General features: G+C 39.1%; 4 protein-coding genes across 11 annotated transcripts in view; 2 read left to right on the top strand and 2 right to left on the bottom strand.

Annotated features, from left to right (window-relative positions):
- LOC134804690 (uncharacterized) overlaps nucleotides 1-13,228 on the top strand; it is a 79,640-nt gene extending 66,412 nt beyond the window's left edge. For both annotated transcript variants that reach the window (XM_063777812.1, XM_063777813.1), the window contains one exon: nucleotides 9,957-13,228. In XM_063777812.1, coding sequence (XP_063633882.1) covers nucleotides 9,957-12,081 — 2,125 coding nt within the window. In that variant the 3' untranslated portion in view covers nucleotides 12,082-13,228. The remainder of the gene's footprint in view (nucleotides 1-9,956) is intronic.
- LOC134804747 (protein AF-10) overlaps nucleotides 1-22,156 on the bottom strand; it is a 453,368-nt gene that overhangs the window by 316,937 nt on the left and 114,275 nt on the right. The window lies entirely within an intron of this gene.
- LOC134804897 (ADP-ribosylation factor-like protein 5B) overlaps nucleotides 1-22,156 on the top strand; it is a 288,633-nt gene that overhangs the window by 230,209 nt on the left and 36,268 nt on the right. The window lies entirely within an intron of this gene.
- Nucleotides 20,671-22,156, bottom strand: part of LOC134804501 (sensory neuron membrane protein 2) — a 30,915-nt gene continuing 29,429 nt past the window's right edge. Inside the window, exon 9 of the mRNA XM_063777550.1 lies at nucleotides 20,671-21,264. Coding sequence (XP_063633620.1) covers nucleotides 21,085-21,264 — 180 coding nt within the window. The 3' untranslated portion in view covers nucleotides 20,671-21,084. The remainder of the gene's footprint in view (nucleotides 21,265-22,156) is intronic.

The raw sequence follows: 22,156 nt of genomic DNA, 5'->3' as shown, positions 1-22,156 counted from the left end.
CACAAAAGTGCGAGATTACAAAGAAATAAAGGTAAATTAGTTTGTTTACTTTATTTGTTTTTTCTATTGAACTCCACTCTACGAATGTTCGTACGACATTACAAAAGAATAGGTACTTCCGAACTTTATTTTATCTTCCTAAGTCCCATAATCATTTTTGCAGATTTTTTGGAACCTTTTATTCCATTTTAAGTTACTTATAACGGGGTTGATTGAGCATCGCCAGCTCCCCTGCCATAATTTGACATCTGTATTACAATACAGATGTCAAATTATGGCATTTATGGCGCCGTGGTGCGCATATGTTTTGTGGTCACAGGGTTCGCTTCGCTTTGCCCTTTATGTTACACTAGGTCGGCAATGCCCAATTTCCCGGCCTTTGAAGTAAATTAATCTGTCTAACGATTATGAAATGATTAATAGCTTTCTGATTCGGTCAAATTGTGTTTTTTGAAAAACAAATTATAGCCAGCATGCAATTAATGTAGTTAGATACCTTTGGGTATGGGGCTTTACGCACACTAGTGTCCCATCCCCTCCCCCTGACGCAACCCCCCCCCCCCCCTCCTTTAGCATGAAATTAGTCTCCGTTGACAGTTTTTTATATTTTTTGTGGAAAGTATACAATATAGGAAAAAAGTGTCAATGAAAGAAATAATCACTATTAAATTCTTAACAAAAAAGGTTATATTCATTTTTTTTATATGACGCACCATATTCATGTTATGGCTAGATGAACTTCGACAAAATTTAACCGTTGAAAAACTTGTTGAAGTTCAATATAACATAGTACGTGATAGTAGTGAAAGAAATCGTACACGGAGAATAACCTTGCAAGCTTATTGTTCGTTAAGATTTTTTTCAGTACTATCACGTACGATGTTATATTGAACTTCAACAAGTTAACACATGAATATGGTGAATCTTACCAAAAAGTTGCATATAACCTTTTTTGTTTAAAATTTATTAAGGATTATTTCTTACCTTGACACTTTATTCCTAACTCTAATACTTTTCTCAAAAATTAAAAAATACCGTCAACCGGGACATATTTTATGCTAAAAGGGGGGGTTGCGTCAGGGGAAGGGGGGATGGGACACTATTAGTGTGCGTAAAGCACCATACCTAAAGGTATCATACTACATTCATTGAATGCTGGCTATAATTTGTTTGTTTTCCCCATACATTAGAACACAACTTGACCGAATCATTCTGTGTAAGTATACTTAGTGATATCGATTCTGATAGATATACATTTAATTCTAGCCAGTTAGGCGAAATAGGCATAAAAAGTTATACCCAGAAAGAAGTAAATTAATAAAATGTTACCCTCCTTATTTCTTTTGTACCTGTACTTTTATTACGAAATAATTAATCATAGAAAATTATGATACAAAGACAGATACAAAATATTTGTAGCAGCAATTAGGAGAGGGCGCTGTACGGCGCCAACATTTTATGGCAACAATTTTGTTAAACGTAGGTAAGCGCTTAGGCAGTAATTTAAACTTTGTTAGTATTCCATTGTCTCATCATCTCCCTTGCGTTATCCCGGCATTTTGCCACGGTTCATGGGAGCCTTAGGTCCGCTTGGCAACTAATCCCGAGAATTGGTGTAGGCACTAGTTTTTACGAAAGCGACTGCGATCTGACCTTCCTACCCAGAGGGTAAACTAGACCTTATTGGGATTAGTCCGGTTTCTGCACGATGTTTTCCTTCACTGAAAAGCGAACGGTGTATCAAACAATATTTCATACATAAGTTCCGAAAAACTCATTGGTACGGGCCGGGGTTTGAACCCGCAATCTCCGGATCCATTGTCTATCATATTAACACTTTCGCAACCAGGCAAAATTTCAAACAATACCCCAGAAACCGACAGTACTCGCTAGTCGGGCAACGACGTGCAACTCAATGCCGCACGCCGCGAACCCGCTAGTCGGGCAAGCGGCGGACGCTCAGGGCTGTGCCAAGTAACTTTCGTATAAGTACGTGGATAAAATTAAATCTGCTGTCTCATCTGTTTAGGCTCCCCGTTTTGTTCTTCTCCTAATTCTAACTCCTATTGATACATACCCGTGTATGCAATTTCACGTAATAGCAGGAGATCTAAGGTCCACCACCTTGCATTTTGGAGACAAAGCAAACCGCTTGGAACAGGTGTTCCTGGGGGTGATCTGAGCTGATTAAGCCCGGTTGCCAAGAGGTTCCCCCCAGCTGGTGGGCAGGGGTGGGGGGGAAATAGTGCCTCCGGCGCGCCTCACTCTAAGCTTTATATCTGCATACATCTCGCAACTATATCAAGTTTGGTGTCTTTTTCGTGTAATTCGAGGATGAAGAATTCATTCCTGTGACTAAATTTTCACTCACCCATACAAAAAATTCGAGAAATTCAAAATTCAAAAAAAAAATCTTTTAATTATTTTTTTCGTAAATCCTCTAAAAATGTAAATTATGAGGATTTGCCCTAGAAAAAAAAAATAGCTGTGAAAAGCCCAGTTATCCAGTAGGATAACTGGGCTTTTCACAGGTATTTTTTTTTTCTAGAGCAAAACATTTTTTTTACAGAGTTATAAAAAAAAATGTTTGACAAGTTTACTATTCTGTATAGTAATACAGAATAGTAAACTTGTCAAACATTTTTTTTATAACTCTGTAAAAAAAATGTTTTGTGTCGCGCGGCGTACCTGCATTGTAAGAGCGGTATGCAGCGTTTAGGATTTTTAAGTATGTAAGATGATTTCTGATAAGTTGTTATTCTTCTGGTTGTAGATTCTTCTTCTTCTTCTTCTTCTTCCTTCCCTTATCCCACCTATGTGGGGTCGGGTCTCCTTGTCAGTTTGCGCCAGAGTGGTCGGTTCTGGGTTGTCTGTTCTTCGATGTTCAGGTTCTTCAGGTCGTTTCTAACATTGGACCACCACGTGGATTTTGGCCTGCCTCTTCCTCTAGGGCGTTCAGGAAGGTTTAGCGCAATTTTTACAATATGGTCATTTCCTCTTCTTCGAGTGTGGCCGTACCATCGTAGACGAGATTCAAGGAGTTTGTCTTGAATTGGTGCCACTTTGAAACTTCCGCGAACGTACTCGTTTCTTATCCGGTCTAGTCTTGTGACACCACCAGCCCAGCGTAGCATCTTCATCTCATTTACGTGAAGCCCAGCACTCAGAGCCGTATAGCATGGCAGGTCTCACGGCAGTTTTATACACCTTTCCTTTCGCTTTAATGGGCATACGGCTGTCACATAGAACCCCTGATAAGCTTCGCCATTTGAGCCATGCCGCTTGTGTTCTGTGGGAGACGTCTGCATCTATATTGGCATCGGATGAGATGACAGATCCTAGGTATTTAAACCTAGTTACCTTAGGTACAGGATGTTCTCCGATGCACAGGTCTTTGTCGTCTTGGACTTCGGTAGAAAATTTGCATTGCATGAACTCGGTTTTGCTCCTGCTAATCTTGAGGCCATTTTGTTCCAATGCTTTAATCCAGGATGTAAGCTGGGTCTGCATGTCTTCAGCTGACTTGGTTAAGAGTACTACGTCGTCCGCGTATAGCATACACCATGGCACCGGCAGTTGTATATCCTTGGTTAAATAATCCATTACTAAATTAAACAGTAAAGGGCTTAAAGTGGACCCCTGATGAACACCAACTTGGACTTCGAACGGTTCGCTAAGGCCACCTGGGCTTTTGACTCGAGTTGTGCAGTTGTGGTACATGTCCCTGATTATGCTGATATATTTTTCGGGAATGTTTTGCGCCCTGATCGCTTGCCACACTAATTTTCGGGGGACTCTGTCAAAGGCCTTTTCTAAATCAATAAAGACAACATGCAGGTTCTCTTTATTTGCTCTGTGTTTTTCCATAACGATTCGCAATGCCTGAATAGCATCTGAAGTCGACTTATTTGCTGTGAAGCCAAATTGATTTTCAGATAGTGTTATTTGGTTTAGTAAACGTCTACTTATAATTCGCTCCCAAATTTTGAGGGTGTGTGATGTTAATTTGATTCCTCTGTAATTTGTACATTCGCTAACATCTCCTTTATTTTTGAAAAAGGGTGCCAAGTAACTATTTCGCCAGGAATTAGGAATACTACCAGTTGAGAGAATAAGGTTGAATAATTTCGTAAGCCAGTTAATCCCAATATTACCCAGCATTTTCCAGATTTCGGCCGGGGTTTCATCTGGGCCAACTGCTTTCCTATTCTTCATTTTTCTTACTGCGAGTATCACTTCATCTTCACTAATATCTGGAATCGGTCCAGAGGTAGGTATTAAATCTGGTAGTGCCTCACTAGGAAATTCTTCATTTGAGAGTTCATCAAAGTATTCTCTCCACCGCGTTCTTATGGCTTCATCAGAGGTAAGAAGGTTTCCTAATTTGTCTTTGATATATTTATTTGTTTTGATGTCCAATGTATTTCGAAAACGTTGTTTTGCAATTTTGAATATTTCGGTGTCCTCCTTAGCAGTTTCGATTTTGTTATAAAAACCCACCCTGGCAGCAGCTCTTTCTTGTGCAACCGTTCTTTTAGTTTCTAATTTGGCTTTCTTGTAGTTTTCGTGGTCTTCGTTAGAGCAGCTAATTTGCCATGTCTTAAAAAGGTCTTTCTTGTTTTGGATAGCTTGTTTAACGGTTTTGTTCCACCAACTGGGATCTTTATCTTTGATAATGCCTTTAGAGACACCTAAACAAATTTTCGCTTGTACTTTGCACCTCTCTTCAAACTTGAGCCACATATCTGAACTATTTTTATATTCTACATTTATATCTTCCTCTAGATAATTATTCAGTGTTCTAATCAGTGTGCCGCCGTTCTCGCCGGTCAGATTTACCCATTTGACTCTTTCTGTTTTATCGGTTATATGTCGGATAGGTTTGGGAAGCTTAAATTTTGTTAATAAAATTCTGTGCTGTGCGGTCAAAGACTCACCTGGTATAACTTTACAGTCTCGAAAACAACGTCTTAGACTTTTATCTCCAAGTATGAAATCTATTTGTGAAGTCTTTCCGCCGCTTTTATAAGTGATTAAATGATGCTCTTTCTTCTTAAAATATGTGTTTACCAAATGTAAATCATGTCTTGTTGCAAAATCTAATATTTCTATTCCCTGAGGGTTTATACTTCCAAAACCATAGCCACCATGCACGTTCTTGTAGTCCTCCATCGTGGTTCCAATATGGCCATTGAGATCGCCCCCTATTATCTTGTGTTCTCCAGTTTTTATTGACATTAATAAATCATCAAAATCTTCCCAGAACGATGTTTTCTCTTCTAGTGAGCATCCCATTTGAGGGGCATAGGCAGATATTATATTAATTGGTAACTGACTATCCAGTGCTATCTTCACTGCGATAAGGCGGTCTGATTTTCTATCTACGTTAATTACTCTATCCTTGAGGATATCACTCAGTACGATAGCTACTCCATTTCGTGACCATTTCTTCTGGTTGTAGATTACATTAATAAATTACTTCTGGACGTGATATATATACAAATATAAATTAAATATATAAATAAAGATGTTGGGAAAACTTTCGCCAACAGAGTTAAGTATTATAAATGTGATAAAATTAACATTATTATTTGTATGTCTTTTCCATATCTCGGGACCATGGGGTTCCGGGCCTTTGGGAGGCGTACGTGGGGCCGAAGCCAACAGCGCAGAGGCCCTTTAAGGCACTTTAATCTAAAAGCAAGGGATACATGTGGTGGATACTATCCCCGAACGCACAATGTGATACATCCGGAGATGGTCCCCGCCAGGTGCAAAGACTATTGCAGTGCAGCACTTTTGTGCTGCGATGGGAACTAAGGTCATGGGCTATAGATTTGAAAGTTGGATGGACTGGATAATGGGCTATGGGAGAGACTAGCGGACATCTGCCGTGACAATCAGTCTCAAAATTGTAAATGACAGGTGGTGACTCGCCAACTCATTGAGTGGGCCCCGCAATGGCCGCACGCACAGTGCGACAACAGGGCAACACTTTGGAGTGGCTGTGAGGTTGTCGAGAGGTGAGTCTGCGGTAGGTAGATCCCGGTAATCCGTTCAGCAGGCCGCCGGCGTTATGACATTTTACACTTCCAACCTGGAGCATAGGTCCTGCTTTTGCTTCTCCATTCTGGCCGGCCAATCAAGGCAAGCACAGAGGCGAGAGCCAGATGACAGGGCCCTCTGGAATAGGGGTCCGCGGTGTCGCCACTCACCGTCAGCTCGCCACAAGCTGCCCCCGCGGGACATTATTATTATTATTGTGGTGTTGTGGGCCTTTGAGTGTCGCATTGACCAGCATTGATCTATTGTGACGGCCCTTTAAGTTCATTACTAATGCCCGTTGCATCCAGAAAGTTCCAATTTCTTTGGGCCGTAATGTTTTGTACCTCATAGGGTTGCACTACGTGTCGCCCTAGGTAGGTACTTCTTGTTGACATTAGTAGTCCACAAGAACAGAGAATGTGCATTGCAGTCTCCTCTGATTCCTGACAGAACCTGCATGTTGCATCTTGTTTCTTGCCAATTTGAAACATATATGTTTGTTCAACTTGCAGTGTCCAGTCAGCATTCTGGTCACCGCGCAGGTTTTGTGCCTTTTGAGTCTTAAAAGCTCCTTAGCAGTTTTGCTGTTGAACCCTTTGATCAGAGCTTTCGAGTGTTCTTGTCCTTTAACGAACTTCCACCAATCGATTGCTCTCGTTTTTTCTAAGTTGCTGAGCAGAGAATATGCATCTCGTTTTGTGCTTCCACAGAAGGGTTCTGGGCCGACCAGGGGTGTGTCTGCGCCCTTTCTAGCAAGTTCGTCCGCTTCTTAGTTTCCGTTAATGTCGGAGTGCCCTGGTACCCATCTAAGTGTAACTTTGTTGGAGTAAGCCAATGCATTTAGGTTTGTTTTACAGTTCTGGACTAGTTTTGAGTTTGACTCAAGGGATTCTAGTGCCAGCGGAGCAGCCTGGCTCTCTGAGTTGATGTAGATATGCTGGTGTCTTAGGTTTCTATCCAGGTTGATCTCCGCACATTTGTTGATGGCGAAGACTTCTGCCTGGAAGATTGAGGCCAGTGTGCCCATGCTGACGTTAGCTCTGAGCTTAGATCTCTCACCATAGATCCCACATCCCACATCATTGCCTTTCTTGGAACCATCTGTATACCAGATGTGGCTTCCCTCTTCGAAGTACATTTGGTTGTTGACCCATTTGTCTCTAGGAGGTATTTCTACTGTGTACAGTTTGGTGAGATGACATTTGGTGTGCGTGTCATCAGTGGGCATGCTAGGGGTTCTATTCGCGAAAACCCAGGCCTTTAGATTGGTTAATGCCTGAGAGCGCCATTTTTGCCTGTTTAGCGTGTATATTCTGTAGACGCACTGCTTGGCCTCCTTTTGCACCTGCAAGTGGAGTGGTATGATGTCCAGCAGTGCATCTAGGGCCGCTCCCGGTGGCGAGGAGTAGGCGCATGTTACTGTTAAACAAGCCGTGCGTTGCAGGCTGTTTAGAGTGTCTATTGCTGTCTTTTGGCTGGTTTTGTTACACCAGACTGCGGAGGCATAGGTGACAATTGGCCTCACTACCGCTGTGTATAACCACATAGCAATTTGGGTCTTAAGCCCCATCTTGCTCCTGACATTCGACAGCATGACCACATGGCCATTTTCGCTTTTTGTATAATGTTTCTCAGGTGAGGGTTCCAAGTTAACTTTTGGTCGAAGGTGACCCCTAGATACTTGACCTCTGCCGAGAACGGTATTATTTGTCCATTAAGTCTTGGTTTTGTGAGTTTATCGAGCTTCCGTTTCCTTGTGAATGGTTAAATGGCTATTACAGTCTTGCTCGGATTAATGGACAAGTCATTTTCTCTACACCATTTGAATATTGTGTTTAGAGCTCCTTGCATTAGGTTGGATATTGTGTTGAGGCAAGGGCCTTTGACGATGACTACAAGGTCGTCGGCATATCCTTGTGTATCAAAGTCTTGGCCTGACATGATTGTAAGAAGTTGGTCCACTGCTAGGGTCCATAATAGTGGGGATAAAACGCCTCCTTGTAGGCACCCTTTAGTGGTATAAAATTCATGCTCTATATATAGTATTGATGTTCAGAGTGGCTACTCTGTTCGAGAGCATGCTATGTACCCATCTGGTGGTTTCGTCTACTCCCTCTAATTTCATACCATTGAGTATGGTCTTTGTGCGTATTGTCGAAAGCACCTTCAACATCAAGGAACGCACATAGAGCGGTTTGCTTTTCCTCTAGGGTTTTCTGCACCTTGTCAACCTGGTTGAAAATTATTTCGGCGACACGGCGGTTTTCAGTTGTGTCGCATGTTCTGGTGTAGGATTTGGTCTATGTTTGGGGACAGAGTATAGCCCCTCAGCAACAGCCACCATGCCCTGCTGACTGGGGCTGGTCCAAACAACATGGTTATTGGGAGCCCATATGGACAAGCCTACCTGCGGCGGCTGCTGCTTGTTTAGAGCTTAATCGTTGCCGCTGCAAAACAAAATGCGTAAGGAGGTGCAACTGCGTTAAAAAAACCTAAAATGCACAGTCCCATGGGCATGTAATGGCAATTACGAACAATATATATCTTATTTTAACCCGCATTTTTTGTCAAACATCTTCTATGTTAATTTTATCACATTTATAATACTTAACTCTATTAGCGAAAGTTTTCCCAACATCTTTATTTATATATTTAATTTATATATGTATATATATATCACGTCCAGAAGTCATTTATTAATGTAATCTACCACCAGAAGAATAACAACTTATCAGAAATCATCTAAACATACTTAAAAATCCTAAACGTTGCATACCGCTCTTACAATGCAGGTACGCCGCGCGACACAAAACATTTTTTTTTAACAGAGTTATGAAAAAAAATGTTTGACAAGTTTACTATTCTGTATAGTAGGATAACTGGGCTATTCACAGGTATTTTTTTTCTAGAGCAAATCCTCATAGTATACATTTTGTAGAGAATTTTGGAAAAAAAAATCTAAAGATTTTTTTGGAATTTTGAATTTTTCTAATTTTTTGTATGGGTGAGTGAAAATTTAATCACAGAAATGAATTCTAAATCCTCGAATTATACGAAAATGACACCAAACTTGATATATTTGCGAGATGTATGCAGATATTAAGCTTAGAGTGAGGCGCGCCGGAGGCACTTTTCTCCCCCCTCCCCTGCCCACCAGCTGGGGGGAACCTCTTGGCAACCGGGCTTAATCAGCTCAGGTCACCCCCAGGAACACCTGTTCCAAGCGGTTTGCTTTGTCTCCAAAATGCAAGGTCCCCTTAGAAAACGGGACCTTAGATCTCCTGCTATAACCAACTAATAAGAATTTTTATTTTGTAATCGCATTAGGTAAAGTAAATAAAAATACAAAGTGAAGTAATAAAATATAATAATCAACTGTACCAACTTTTCGACCACATAATAATCAGAAGACTTACAATTTTTTCTGTTAGTGGCAGTGGCAGCCCTGAGGTAGTGAAGATGCAATGCTTGCCCGCCTGTCGGGCACTTCGGCGTCGCGTGTAGGTTTATAGCTCTTGCCCGACTAGCGGGTATGCCGGCATCTGAGTAAAGTTTACGAGTGCCCGAGAGTCGGGTACGCGGTGTCGAATGTGTTAATATAATAAATGCAGCATTTTCATGTTATACAGGGTGGCCAAAAAATAAGTGCATTCCCGTTGCCAGGGAGGTTTTGGTTTTGGGATTATACTCAGAAACTTTTACTATGGGACGAACCCCGAAATCGCAAAAAAATTTGGCCGTTTCATACATTTTGGCTGGTCCATTTTCTATGGGAGGGAGATTTTTTTTCGCGCTTTCGGGGTTGGTCCCATAGTAAAAGTTGCTCAATATAATCCCAAAACCTCCCTGGCAACGGGAATGCACTTATTTTTTGGCCAACCTGTATAAAAGCAAAACTATTTTTGTTTCAGTCGCAAAGGACGCAAAAAGATTGACAAGAAAAAAGGTAAAAAAATTTCCAAGAAGAATCATCCGCATACTGTTCTAACTAAAGGGGCACTAAAAGGTTTTGACGGAATTAAAGTATCCATTCCAACGTCTGATATAAATATATCTGCAATTGTATCACCTTTGGAAGGCTCGCATAAAAAGAAAAAGAAAAGTACTTTAAGGAAGAAGAGAGAAAATAAAAACTCCGAATCAAGTAGCAAATATGACAGTGACCATCCTCTTAATGATAGTTCCGCTTCCTTGAAAAATGTTGATGTATATGAGTTCATGGATAATGAAGATGTGGAGTTATTCGAATTCAGACCATCAACTTTAATGGAGAGGTTTAAAAGCATCACTAGCAAGGACACCCCGAGTACGTCGAAAGTCAACCCCGTCGTGGAGGAGGCTGACCACTCCAGTGCCAGCGGCTCTGACGGCGACGACTTCGTCTACATGTCGGACGATTATGTTTGCAGCGATGATGAAACTGAAAACAGCTTAATGTCTTGTGACGTAAGCAACACCAAAATTTCCACAGACACCAAGAAAGTGTCGTCCCAAATGAAGAAAAGAGACGCAGTTGAGAAAAACGCAGTCATGGGAAAAATTTTCAAAAACAACGCTGTACGAAGTGAAAAGAAAGCAACAAAGAGCAAAGAACCGGTCAAACCAAAGGCCAATCTCGACCAGCTTTTTGACAGTTTACTGGAAGATGAACCCAGTTCTTCGATGCTGAACGATGAATCGCTGCCTCTTAATGATGAAGCGCCTTATGCTTCAAAATACGAAAACATAATGGCGTCTCCAAGTCGATCTGAAGAATTAATACCGAAATACGAACAATACCATACCAAGAAAAAATATAATTTAAGTACAGACAAAGATAATTACTCATCAAAATATAAGAATCATTCTTCGGATAACGATGATGACGATGAGCCTTCATCTTTTGTTGATTACGGCCCATCCACTTCAAAACTCTGTTTGAAATCGTTTATTGGCGATCATAAAAGTACAAAACCTGGACTTCGTCCTTCATTATCACCACCCGAATTAAAACCGGTTTCACCAAAGAAATGTGATAACACGTCGTTGAAAAAACATGAACGAATGTCTTTAATGCAAGATGATTATTTGGATGACACAGGAGCTTCTAGGAAAGGAAACGAGGGAATGAAAAAAAGCAATTCTAAGTCCAAAGACGATAGATCGCCCGTGACAAAAATAGACGATAGCTTCGGAATTTACAGTAATTATAATGAAATCGGATTAGAAGATTTTACATCAGACGAAACTGGCGTAGCGAGACAAAGGGCTCGTAGAAAATGTACAGTAGGAAAACAAAACATTCTCGCTGAAACCTGGAGCTCAGAATCAGAGCCCGACGGCGGCCCTCCTCGGCCAAACAGTGCGGGATCCATGGCTTCTGGAACTACTCGCAAAAAGAAAGGCAAAAAGAAAGACTGGCAACATACGGGCGGGCGGCGAACTAACAACCGCCATATTTCTTTGAAGAAACAGGAAATTGTAAGCAGGGTATCTAGTAGTATTCGCAACACCGCGATGCATACAAGCGGTCCTAGCTGCTTTGAGCCTGTAGACAATATTAGCTCAGGAAGTACACTTGCACCACTCGGATCATCAGAGAGAAGTGAGCCTAGCACCAGTGCAGCTAGTGCAATCGGCGGCGGTTGCAAGTCTGTGGAGGAACCGCCGGCTATTCCATCCACATCATCGGGCGCGAGTATATCGTCTCCTTCCGCCGGGCCTTCTACGTCGACGGAAGGTACGGCTGGCGATCCGTCGGAGCCGACGTTCCTCGTGCCGGCCGAGCCCAGCACGTCGGGCGGGGTACGCACCCGCACGTATTACTGGCCCTCGGACGGCAGCGACAACGAACAAGTGCGCGAGGCTCTAGCTCGCGAGGAGCTGGCGCGCGCCGACCGCGAGCACGCGCGCGTCGAAGAAGCTCAGCAGCAGCAACAACAACAGCACGGCTGGATCGTCGGCGATAGCCATAAGAAATTAGTTACTATGTTAGCACACGCGAAAGGTCGAAAGCGTAATAATAATAACGACGACAAACGTCATAAGACGGAGTAAGTTTAGAATAATTAGCGTTTATCAATGTTGTAAATATGTTGTATATAGTTACTTATTTAGTTCTTTATGAAATGTCATTTTTCATGACATTTGACCAGAATTCTTATATGATAAATTTCATTAAATTGAGTTGTGTAAATACTGTACATCTTTTTACAATCTATTAGTTAAATCTTTGTCCCTTGCAGTATGGTAGCATAGTTAAATAAAAATATATTTCTATTCTGAATTTTATTAAAAAAATCATGATTCGTGGGTGTCAATGATATTGTTTGATATTTAATAAATATCCATATTTTTATTTTTTGTATTTCGTGGCAGGTGTAAATATTGTATATTTTATTTGAAGAGCATAATTTAGTTAATGTATGTATACACTAGTGTTGGTTTGACACCACTGCAGAGCCTGCAGTACGGTACGAGTACGTAGCTGATTGTTTTGATGTAACGTAACAGTGATATTAATTGAAGTTGTCACGTTTCCCCTAGACAGGGTTCACTCAGGGTGTGGATTATTAATATGAGATCGCACCTTCCTTCATGTGCTTGCCCATTAAAGTATTAGTGCTGATTATTAAGTGTAACTTATAAAAATATTTATTAACTTGGTGGGAAAACATGTGATAAGTTGAGATATCGCATTAATCGATTCACATTTTCTGTATTAATAATAATTCTTGCTGCATTATCGCATTTCTCTTAAACGTGTTAAGATAAAGGAATATCTCAAAATTTATGTTAGGAAACGAAATATTTCCGTGAGTAATCATTAAGTGCATGCATTAAATATATCGCTAAAATAAAATTATTATGTGTTCCTTACATTTAATAAGCAGTATGTTCTGTAGTGTCCAAGGGGGCTGACGGCGAGGTCTGATTAATTTGTCATGTGTTAGTTTTATAAATGTACTATTTTATGTAGTTGTAATACCAATGTCATGCATTATGATGTAGTTCTTTTTCTAGTCCAAATACGGAAAGACTAAATAGCCCCATTGTCAGCCTCGGAACTATGTGATCTTATTTTCCGGTGTAATGATTTAAAGAAAGAAGACTTATTGTTTTAAAGGTTGCGTAATTATCAGTAAACTGGATTTGTGTTTAAAGCAAAAAAAGTTTAAGTCTTGAATAAAGCTCAATGTTGAAACCTCTGTATTATTATTTATTCCACATTTTAGGGCCGATTTAGACGGCGCTCGAACTCGCATGCGATTTTATTAGTTACATTGCGGACTGTTAAGTCCAATTCAACCGACCGATCAAAAACCGCAATGTATTGATACTCGCATGCGACTTCTCGCACCGTCTAAATGAGCCCTCCCTTATTGATGTTTATATATAGTTATTTACGATACAAGTGCGAAAAAGAGGAAAATCGAAACGAGTGGCCATAAATTAACACACGACCGAAGGGAGTGTTTTTAAATCGACACGAGTTACGAATTACTTATTCGCACGTGTATCGTACGTTTTACAGTACATATTTTATGGCCCCTTTATATTGGCAACTTTTGGACAAGCAGATAATTTGTAGGCGTAGGCGCTGCAACATAATGTTGTAATTACAAAACGAAGAACTTACTTTAATTACACAACTGATTCATTTCAGGCATGAGCACCAATATTTGTTCCAGAGTCATGGGTGTTTTTTCTATGTATTTAAGTATCTATATATTATATGTGTCGGAGCGTGACTCCAGAAGGACGTATTGCAGCGTTACAGTTCATTGTTTTAGATGCCTGTATAAAATCGATTAGCAATGTTTCTTGTTATTAATTGGTTGTAACGAAATTCCTAACGTAGAGAGTAACGCCATCTATTGGCGTGTTGTTGAGCTAAAATGACAGGTAGAAGGCTTTGGAACGTCAAGTGGTTCGGTTAACGTTCCGGTAAGTTCGGCACGAGGTGGCATTTTTGTCGTTATGTTGGTAGACTGGTCGAGCAGGTTTGCCAACTTGATTTGAGGTGGGAGCAGCGTGGCTCCGCCGCTGGTAGTTCTTCTTGATCGGACCGCGCTAGAGATCGGACGTTATCGTTAGCCATACCTCGTGCCTAAGTCGCCACGTTCCTGAAGGCGTATACCTGAAGGATTATTCTGAAAGCTTATAGAATCCAACGTTCTTTTACCATTTAGCTAAGTGTTTTATTTCAAGTGTTATTTTGATTTCTTATGTTTCATTAGAAGCTTACTTTTGTGAAATAAAGAAAAGATGTGTTGTTTTGAAAAGATGCGTCCCGCTGAGTTTGTTGCCGGTCCCATATAGGGCTAAATCTTCTCAGGTCAGAGGTGTAGGGTTGGAGCTGGCCTAGTTAGACTTGAATAAAAATTTAAACGATTTTAAGTGATCTTTTTATTTTCTAATCGATCCCTTGAGTTAAAAATAGCAATTAGTTATTTTAAACATTTAGTACTGAAATATAGTAGGCGCTAGTATGGTTAACGAGTCCGAATGTTTATTTCATGTACTGGTAGCAGTGGTAGCATAGCATACTGGTTTAGCTGTGAAGTTAATACATCGAGGTACTACCCCCATGCGCCCACCCGCCTTTAGGACCATCGGTTTCCGACATATATATCCTTGTCCTTAAACTAATAACGCATAGACAGATAGTCCCCATACGGCTAACCTGCCAAAAGTGAAGCCGAAACACGATCGATGTGTCCGTGGGAGGCTCGTGTTTTACGCTCAGCAACACACACACATATACAAAAACGTGTTGCCAGTATATAGATATTTCCCTCAAAGTGGGGATTTAACAATATCCTTAACACTTGGTTATTAATAATTTGTGTGTAGATTTAATAGCAAAAGCTTTTTGTTTATTTAAGGATTTTTTGCATTAGAGTCCTTTGTGAAATAAGGTTTAAATAAAAAAATTGATCCATTTTAACAATTTTTTATTTAAAATGTGCATGAAATTGCTACATAATTTGAAATAAAATTATGAAATATTTAAAAATATATAATTTTTATATAATTACACAAGGAACTTCAATTAAGCGTATTCATTTTAGAATGTAAACGTCATGTCCCATTTTGAGGAAAAAATATTCACTACACTGGCAACATTTATGACAAATGGCGGCTAACGAAACATTGGACTTTTGTAGTTATGATTACGTAAAAATATCACTTTAAACTCTATACTTACGCGTGAAATGTAATGTAAGTCGGTTTGTTTTTATGATATGATGCGTTGTGACACCCATTCAATGCACAAACAACCATTTTTCCTGTGTTTTTGATTTTTAAACGGGAGGTGTACACAAACCGACGTGACCTTGAGTACTGCCAGGGCCGATCGAATACGGTGACACGAGTGCGACGTGACGTCGCACTTGAAATGGCTTCACTAGGGATGTACGAACACTCGATCTATGCCTTATAAATCTATGTCCTTGACTTTACCCACAACACAACGCATGCCTTATTAACCCTTCAAGTGGCGCCAGCGAAAACGCGAAAAGTAGTCAAGTGGCGCCGCGGATTTGCGCAAAAGCAGTCACGTGGCGGGGCCCCGATGGGTGGTCTGCGCAGATTAAGAGAATTTTACAAAATCGTCGATTTAAGCTTATCTATGTTTGAAAAAAGATTAAATTATATATCGTTATAATCAGCGTTAAATACGCTATTTGAATACAGCAATAAAATTATTATAATGTTTATATATGTTATTCCCACTAGTTACCACCAAGTTCTTACCAGTGGTAACTACTGGGAATTTTTTTCCCACCTTTTACCACTGGTAACTACTGGGAAAAAAATCCCACTAGTTACCACCAACTCGGCTTGGTGGTTGGTGGTAACTACTGGGAATTTTTATTCCCAGTAGTTACCACTGGTAAAAGGTGGGATTTTTTTTTCCCAGTAGTTACCACCAAAATATTGTTAGAATTCAATACTAATAAAAACAGTATAAATAGTATAGTATAAACGGGTAGCGTGCTGTAATAAATAATTATGTGTCAGTTAGTGATTCAGTAAACTGCTTTAAAAGTGATCAAAAATATTAAAACAGTTTTACCGGTATAAGTGTGAAAACTAAAATAGAAGAGTCTCATTCTAGTTAAGTAGAAATTAACTTATTATCCGGATTAAATTTCTCTTATTACATAACGGTAAATTGAATTACATATTTATACAAACGAACAAACAAATCAGTTAAAAACCGACAGAACTGATTTCGTTTCATTATTTACAGCTACTTCATTTCGTTCTATTGTAACACGACGCAGACCTGGAATATGTAGGTATTCATAATTTGTAGTCAGGCTATATAAATAACGGGTTATTCCCACTAGTTACCACCAAGTTCTTACCAGTGGAAACTACTGGGATTTTTTTTCCCACCTTTTACCACTGGTAACTACTGGAAAAAAAAATCCCAATAGTTACCACCAACTCTGCTTGGTGGGTGCTACCACTGTAGTTACCACTGGTAAAAGGTGGGAATTTTTATTCCCAGTAGTTACCACCAAAATATTGTTAGAATTCAATACTAATAAAAACAGTATAAATAGTATAGTATAAATGTAGCGTGCTGTAATAAATAATTATGTGTCAGTTAGTGATTCAGTAAACTGCTTTAAAAGTGATCAAAAATATTAAAACAGTTTTACCGGTATAAGTGTAAAAACTAAAATAGAAGAGTCTCATTCTAGTTAAGTAGAAAATAACTTATTATCCGGACTAAATTTATCTTATTAACTGTAAATTGAATTACATATTTATACAAAGGAACAAACAAATCGGTCAAAAACCGACAGAAGTGATTTCGTTTTATTATTTACCGCTACTTCATTACGTTTTATTATAACACGATGCAAACCTGGAATATGTAGGTATTCATAATTTGTACTCAGGCTAAATAACTAAAGGGCATGGTTGTTATTAAAACCGCTTAGGGCGGGCTTCGGATGGGCTGATTGCTCGGACTAACCAGCATAGGCTCGCATTCCAATTACGCCTCGGGTAGTACATCGCTCGGTCATGTTACGCTGGTTGGCTCTAATAACAACCATGCCCTTTAGTTATTTAGCCTGAGTACAAATTATGAATACCTACATATTCCAGGTTTGCGTCGTGTTACAATAGAACGAAATGAAGTAGCGGTAAATAATAAAACGAAATCAGTTCTGTCGGTTTTTGACTGATTTGTTTGTTCCTTTGTATAAATATGTAATTCAATTTACAGTTAATAAGATAAATTTAGTCCGGATAATAAATTAATTTCTATTTAACTAGAATGAGACTCTTCTATTTTAGTTTTTACACTTATACCGGTAAAACTGTTTTAATATTTTTGATCACTTTTAAAGCAGTTTACTGAATCACTAACTGACACATAATTATTTATTACAGCACGCTACATTTATACTATACTATTTATACTGTTTTTATTAGTATTGAATTCTAACAATATTTTAGTGGTAACTACTGGGAAAAAAAAATCCCACCTTTTACCAGTGGTAACTACTGGGAATAAAAATTCCCAGTAGTTACCACCAAGCCGAGTTGGTGGTAACTAGTGGGATTTTTTTTCCCAGTAGTTACCAGTGGTAAAAGGTGGGAAAAAAAATCCCAGTAGTTACCACTGGTAAGAACTTGGTGGTAACTAGTGGGAATAACCCAAATAACTACAGGGCATGGTTGTTATTAAAACCGCTTAGGGCGCGCTTCGGATGGGCTGACTGCTCGGACTAACCAGCATAGGCTCGCATTCCAATTACGCTCGGGTAGTACATCGCTCGGTCATGTTACGCTGGTTGGCTCGATTGCTTAATCACCCACGCTAGCGGGATGGTAATAACACTACGTGAAAATATTAAAAACGTATTTGTTACGATAAAATCAATGTATAATGTTATGTAGCAAGTTTATAACTAAGGAACAGCCGTTTTAGTGAGGTGTTACGGGAATTATGAAAGGGCTTGCTGGTAGCATACAGTGGCGGTAAATAATAAAACGAAATCACTTCTGTCGGTTTTTGACCGATTTGTTTGTTCCTTTGTATAAATATGTAATTCAATTTACAGTTAATAAGATAAATTTAGTCCGGATAATAAGTTATTTTCTACTTAACTAGAATGAGACTCTTCTATTTTAGTTTTTACACTTATACCGGTAAAACTGTTTTAATATTTTTGATCACTTTTAAAGCAGTTTACTGAATCACTACTGACACATAATTATTTATTACAGCACGCTACATTAAATTTATACTATACTATTTATACTGTTTTTATTAGTATTGAATTCTAACAATATTTTGGTGGTAACTACTGAGAAATAAAATTCCCACCTTTTACCAGTGGTAACTACCCAAGCCGAGTTGGTGGTAACTAGTGGGATTTTTTTTCCCAGTAGTTACCAGTGGTAAAAGGTGGGAAAAAAATTCCCAGTAGTTACCACTGGTAAGAACTTGGTGGTAACTAGTGGGAATAACCCATTTGGCCAGACCTAATCAAACTCCGGAAGAATGACAGTTTTCCAGGTTTCTTGTTAAACATGACTACCACTATAAAACAAAGTGATGATTGGAGGTAATTGGTAGTTAATTATCAAATGAAGACTTTTATTTATAAGATAAAATCATTAAAAGAGATCTAACATCCATTTTATTTAACAAAACAATTTCTTAAAAATCAAGAAAGAGTTCAGACTAGGCGGTCGCTTCCGAATGAATGGTCCTTACCAACAAATTTTATACCAAGGGCTTTTGTATTTCTTACGGTATGCTATCCTTTTCTAACTCGCTACCTAATTTTGGGCGCTAGAAGGGCGTAACTATACTTAAATGCGTTCAATTTCACTGGTGGCCGACAGTTTACTGGTTTTCACATCGACCCGTGAGTGGTGGGCCGCCAGTTTACTGCTTTTCGATCCGACCATTAACGGGTTGACCGCCACTTGAAGGGTTAAGCTCATAAAATTAACCCGCGTACGCCCTGAAAAGGGGGTCGGACCCCTAAATTTTGATAGGACTAGGCAGATAGGTACTAACCTACTCATTTCTAGTGCCAAGATAAAAGTAAAATTTTATTCTTTCTGACGAATTCGACCACACCTCATATGTTATAAATGGCGCCCGTTAAATAAAAAAATGGAGGGGGGATTGTTTTTTTTTCTTACTATAGCAATATGGGTATCAAATGAAAGCTAGTGAAAAGACCATTTCAAAAATAAGTATATGTAAACTGTCGGGTTTTTTGTTTGTTTTAATAATAGTTGCAGTTTAATGTAACAGAAAATTATACTTCTTTCATCTTGCTGTACTTTTCTTATTTTTTGATATATCTGGTTAATTATTATTTAACATTATATAGAGGATATTCACAGTCACTTGGTATGTATTTTGGACTTACCAATTCAGCCATTTTCAATTTATAGCAGTTAGAAGTCAACTGTGGATTGTGAAACCTTCGAACGTTTTCTAATAATTAGTTGTTATATATTTGTGATCTACTTACAAATCCCTTTCATTTGGTACCCCACATGGTATGATTAAAAGAAAATAAAAAAAACAACGGGTTGCACTCCGGGAGTGTCGACAGAAGTGAAAACTCAATGACTAGTCCAAAATGTCTGTAGCACTATGTATAATTGACCCATCCTCCTTTCCATTGAAAAACTTTAGTTCCGAAATTGCTGGCCAGTGAGTTTAAATTTGTAGCGTTAATTGTTCAAAATTCGAATAGAAATTGTCATTGGTCATGTAATTTTGAGTTTTATTCACCAGTACTAGAGTTCACTTATATTAGCGATTTCATCAAGATGTAGCTTTATTGAATTATATTGGAGTGATATAAATGTATGTAACTGTGAGATCCTAGTATTTCAGCCCGTACAAGATTAGAACATTGAGCTTTATTGCTTAATATAAAAGTCCAGTTTTAAATAATTGACCTGATTATGATACGTTACGACTAAAGTTCTTTGGTGAATAACATTGTCCGTCACACATGACGTCAGCGCGTTACGCGTTACGCTGTCTCGAGTTCATCATTTTTTCCCCACCTCAAAAAGTGCTCAGTGCGGCTAAAGAAGTTTTCACTTCAAAAACTTTGTACTGCCGACTTTATGACGTCACAACAACTACCCCCACCACTTTCGCGCTTGTCATCTCATATATTTGTGTTCAGGGCATTACATTGAATGCATCGATACCATATTCACCCATATCCGAGACGACATGAGCGAGAACTAACCTAAAACCTGCGCTACCGCTGTACTGACTAGTTAGTACGCGGCCGGCCATTTTTGCCACGCCGCCATCGCCGAATTCGCCGGTCATTCCACCGGCGTGCAATATTCCTATAAAATGCCACCGGGCCACATACCAGCATAGCAGCATAGGGATAGCAGAGGACGCTGGTTCCATTCCAGCCTGGGGCACTGGAGGCCTTGGTCAGTGTTTCTTGGTATATGACATTTATTTCAGTTTATAATTTATATACTTAGTAGTGTTTTTACTTGAAATAAAAACAAATTAAAATATTTTCTGAAAATAATTTAATTTGTTCTGAATACTTCTAATAGTATCTCACATAGATCAAAAATTGTGGAATGCAGTCTTAAAGGCTTAAAGAAATATAAATAGTTTATTCGCAGCAAAAATATACCTACAGATAACAACAAAACAAACAAACTTACATAATAAAACAACGCATAACATTACATGACACATAATACTTATTTGTTAGCCACGAAATAGTCCCGACTCAGCATGGTGTTAGCCTGGATGGGCCAACTCTGGTCTTCCGTCGGGGCCTTAAAGGTTACTTAAATATTATAGCGTCAAATTGGTTTCAATTTTATTTACTTGCACTTGGCTATAGCTAAAAAGTCCCGTATCAATTTTCACGGAAAACACAGTAGGTAACATACACACACGTAGTTATAGTTCCTAGCATAAAGATGGAATTGATCAAAAAAATGATAACAAAGAGCATTGTTGAAGGGTTAGAGGTAGGGTTGTATTATACGTGTGTACGGTAATTCTTATTTAGTGTTTTTCGTTGCGGATCTATTAAGTCCTGCTCGCGTGGCAACCACACCGCCGACCACTAGCAGCACGCAGCTTAGAGTCACTAGGATCGGGACTAAAATATCCAGCAGTCGAAGTGGGAGCAGCAACTTTTCTTTCACCTCATCCACGAATTCTTCTGGCAATTCCATACCCTAAAATAATACATTGCGTTAGATCGGGGTACAGTTATACTAAAGGTACTCTACTAGTGTACCTTCTGCAGGTACAGTTACACTAACTCTAACTGAAGTGTATTTATTTACGATAAAATGTAAGTAGGTACCTATGTTTATAAATGATCGCAATGAGAATGGGAGTTGCAAGTACCGTTAGCAATAATTACATTAGGTAGTGCTAACGCTGGTATTATGTAGTAAGTCAATGATATCTTGTAAAATGTCAATGTAAGGTACATGACATGTTATGTAAGTGTTTATACCTCGTTTTTTTAGCATTCCCGGCCGCAGACGCACGGAATTTTTACCCGGTTTCCGTATGGAATGACACGTATGCACGGGACGTCGCTATGTATTCAATTATTCATAGCACTGGCTCGTTTGCACATGTCATTCCGTACGGAAAATTCCGTGCGTGTGCGGCCAGGGTTAGAAAAAAACATCACGATTTTGACGTGTCTCTTTATTGAATAACACTTTTGAAAAATAAGTCACAGTAAATATGTAACAATTATATAGCATACTCGTATGTTCGTTTACATTCTTTTGGTTTCATAAGTACATGCTGGTCTAATAGTTACCCGTAATAGTATAGTATAGTTACCCGTGATACGTGATACGTATAGTAATACGTGAGTGACCCGTTCTTAATATATTTAATATGTCTGGGTCTCACGGAAGTTTTGTTATTAAAATGGTCTAATAGTTACAACTTATTTAAACCGTTTTTCAATAAAAAATAAAAAGTCACGTCAAAATCGTGTAGTATATTCTAATGCTAAAAAAGCGAGGTATTAGGCACATCTCACACGAGCTTGTTTTGAAGAAATTCCGAGACTGAGAGTGAGTGATGTAGGTACATACTTGT

This window comes from Cydia splendana, chromosome Z, assembly GCF_910591565.1.
Source record: "Cydia splendana chromosome Z, ilCydSple1.2, whole genome shotgun sequence".
NCBI lineage: Eukaryota > Metazoa > Arthropoda > Insecta > Lepidoptera > Tortricidae > Cydia > Cydia splendana.
Note: the sequence above shows the minus strand (reverse complement) of the source record. Positions and strands in the feature narration are given on the sequence as shown.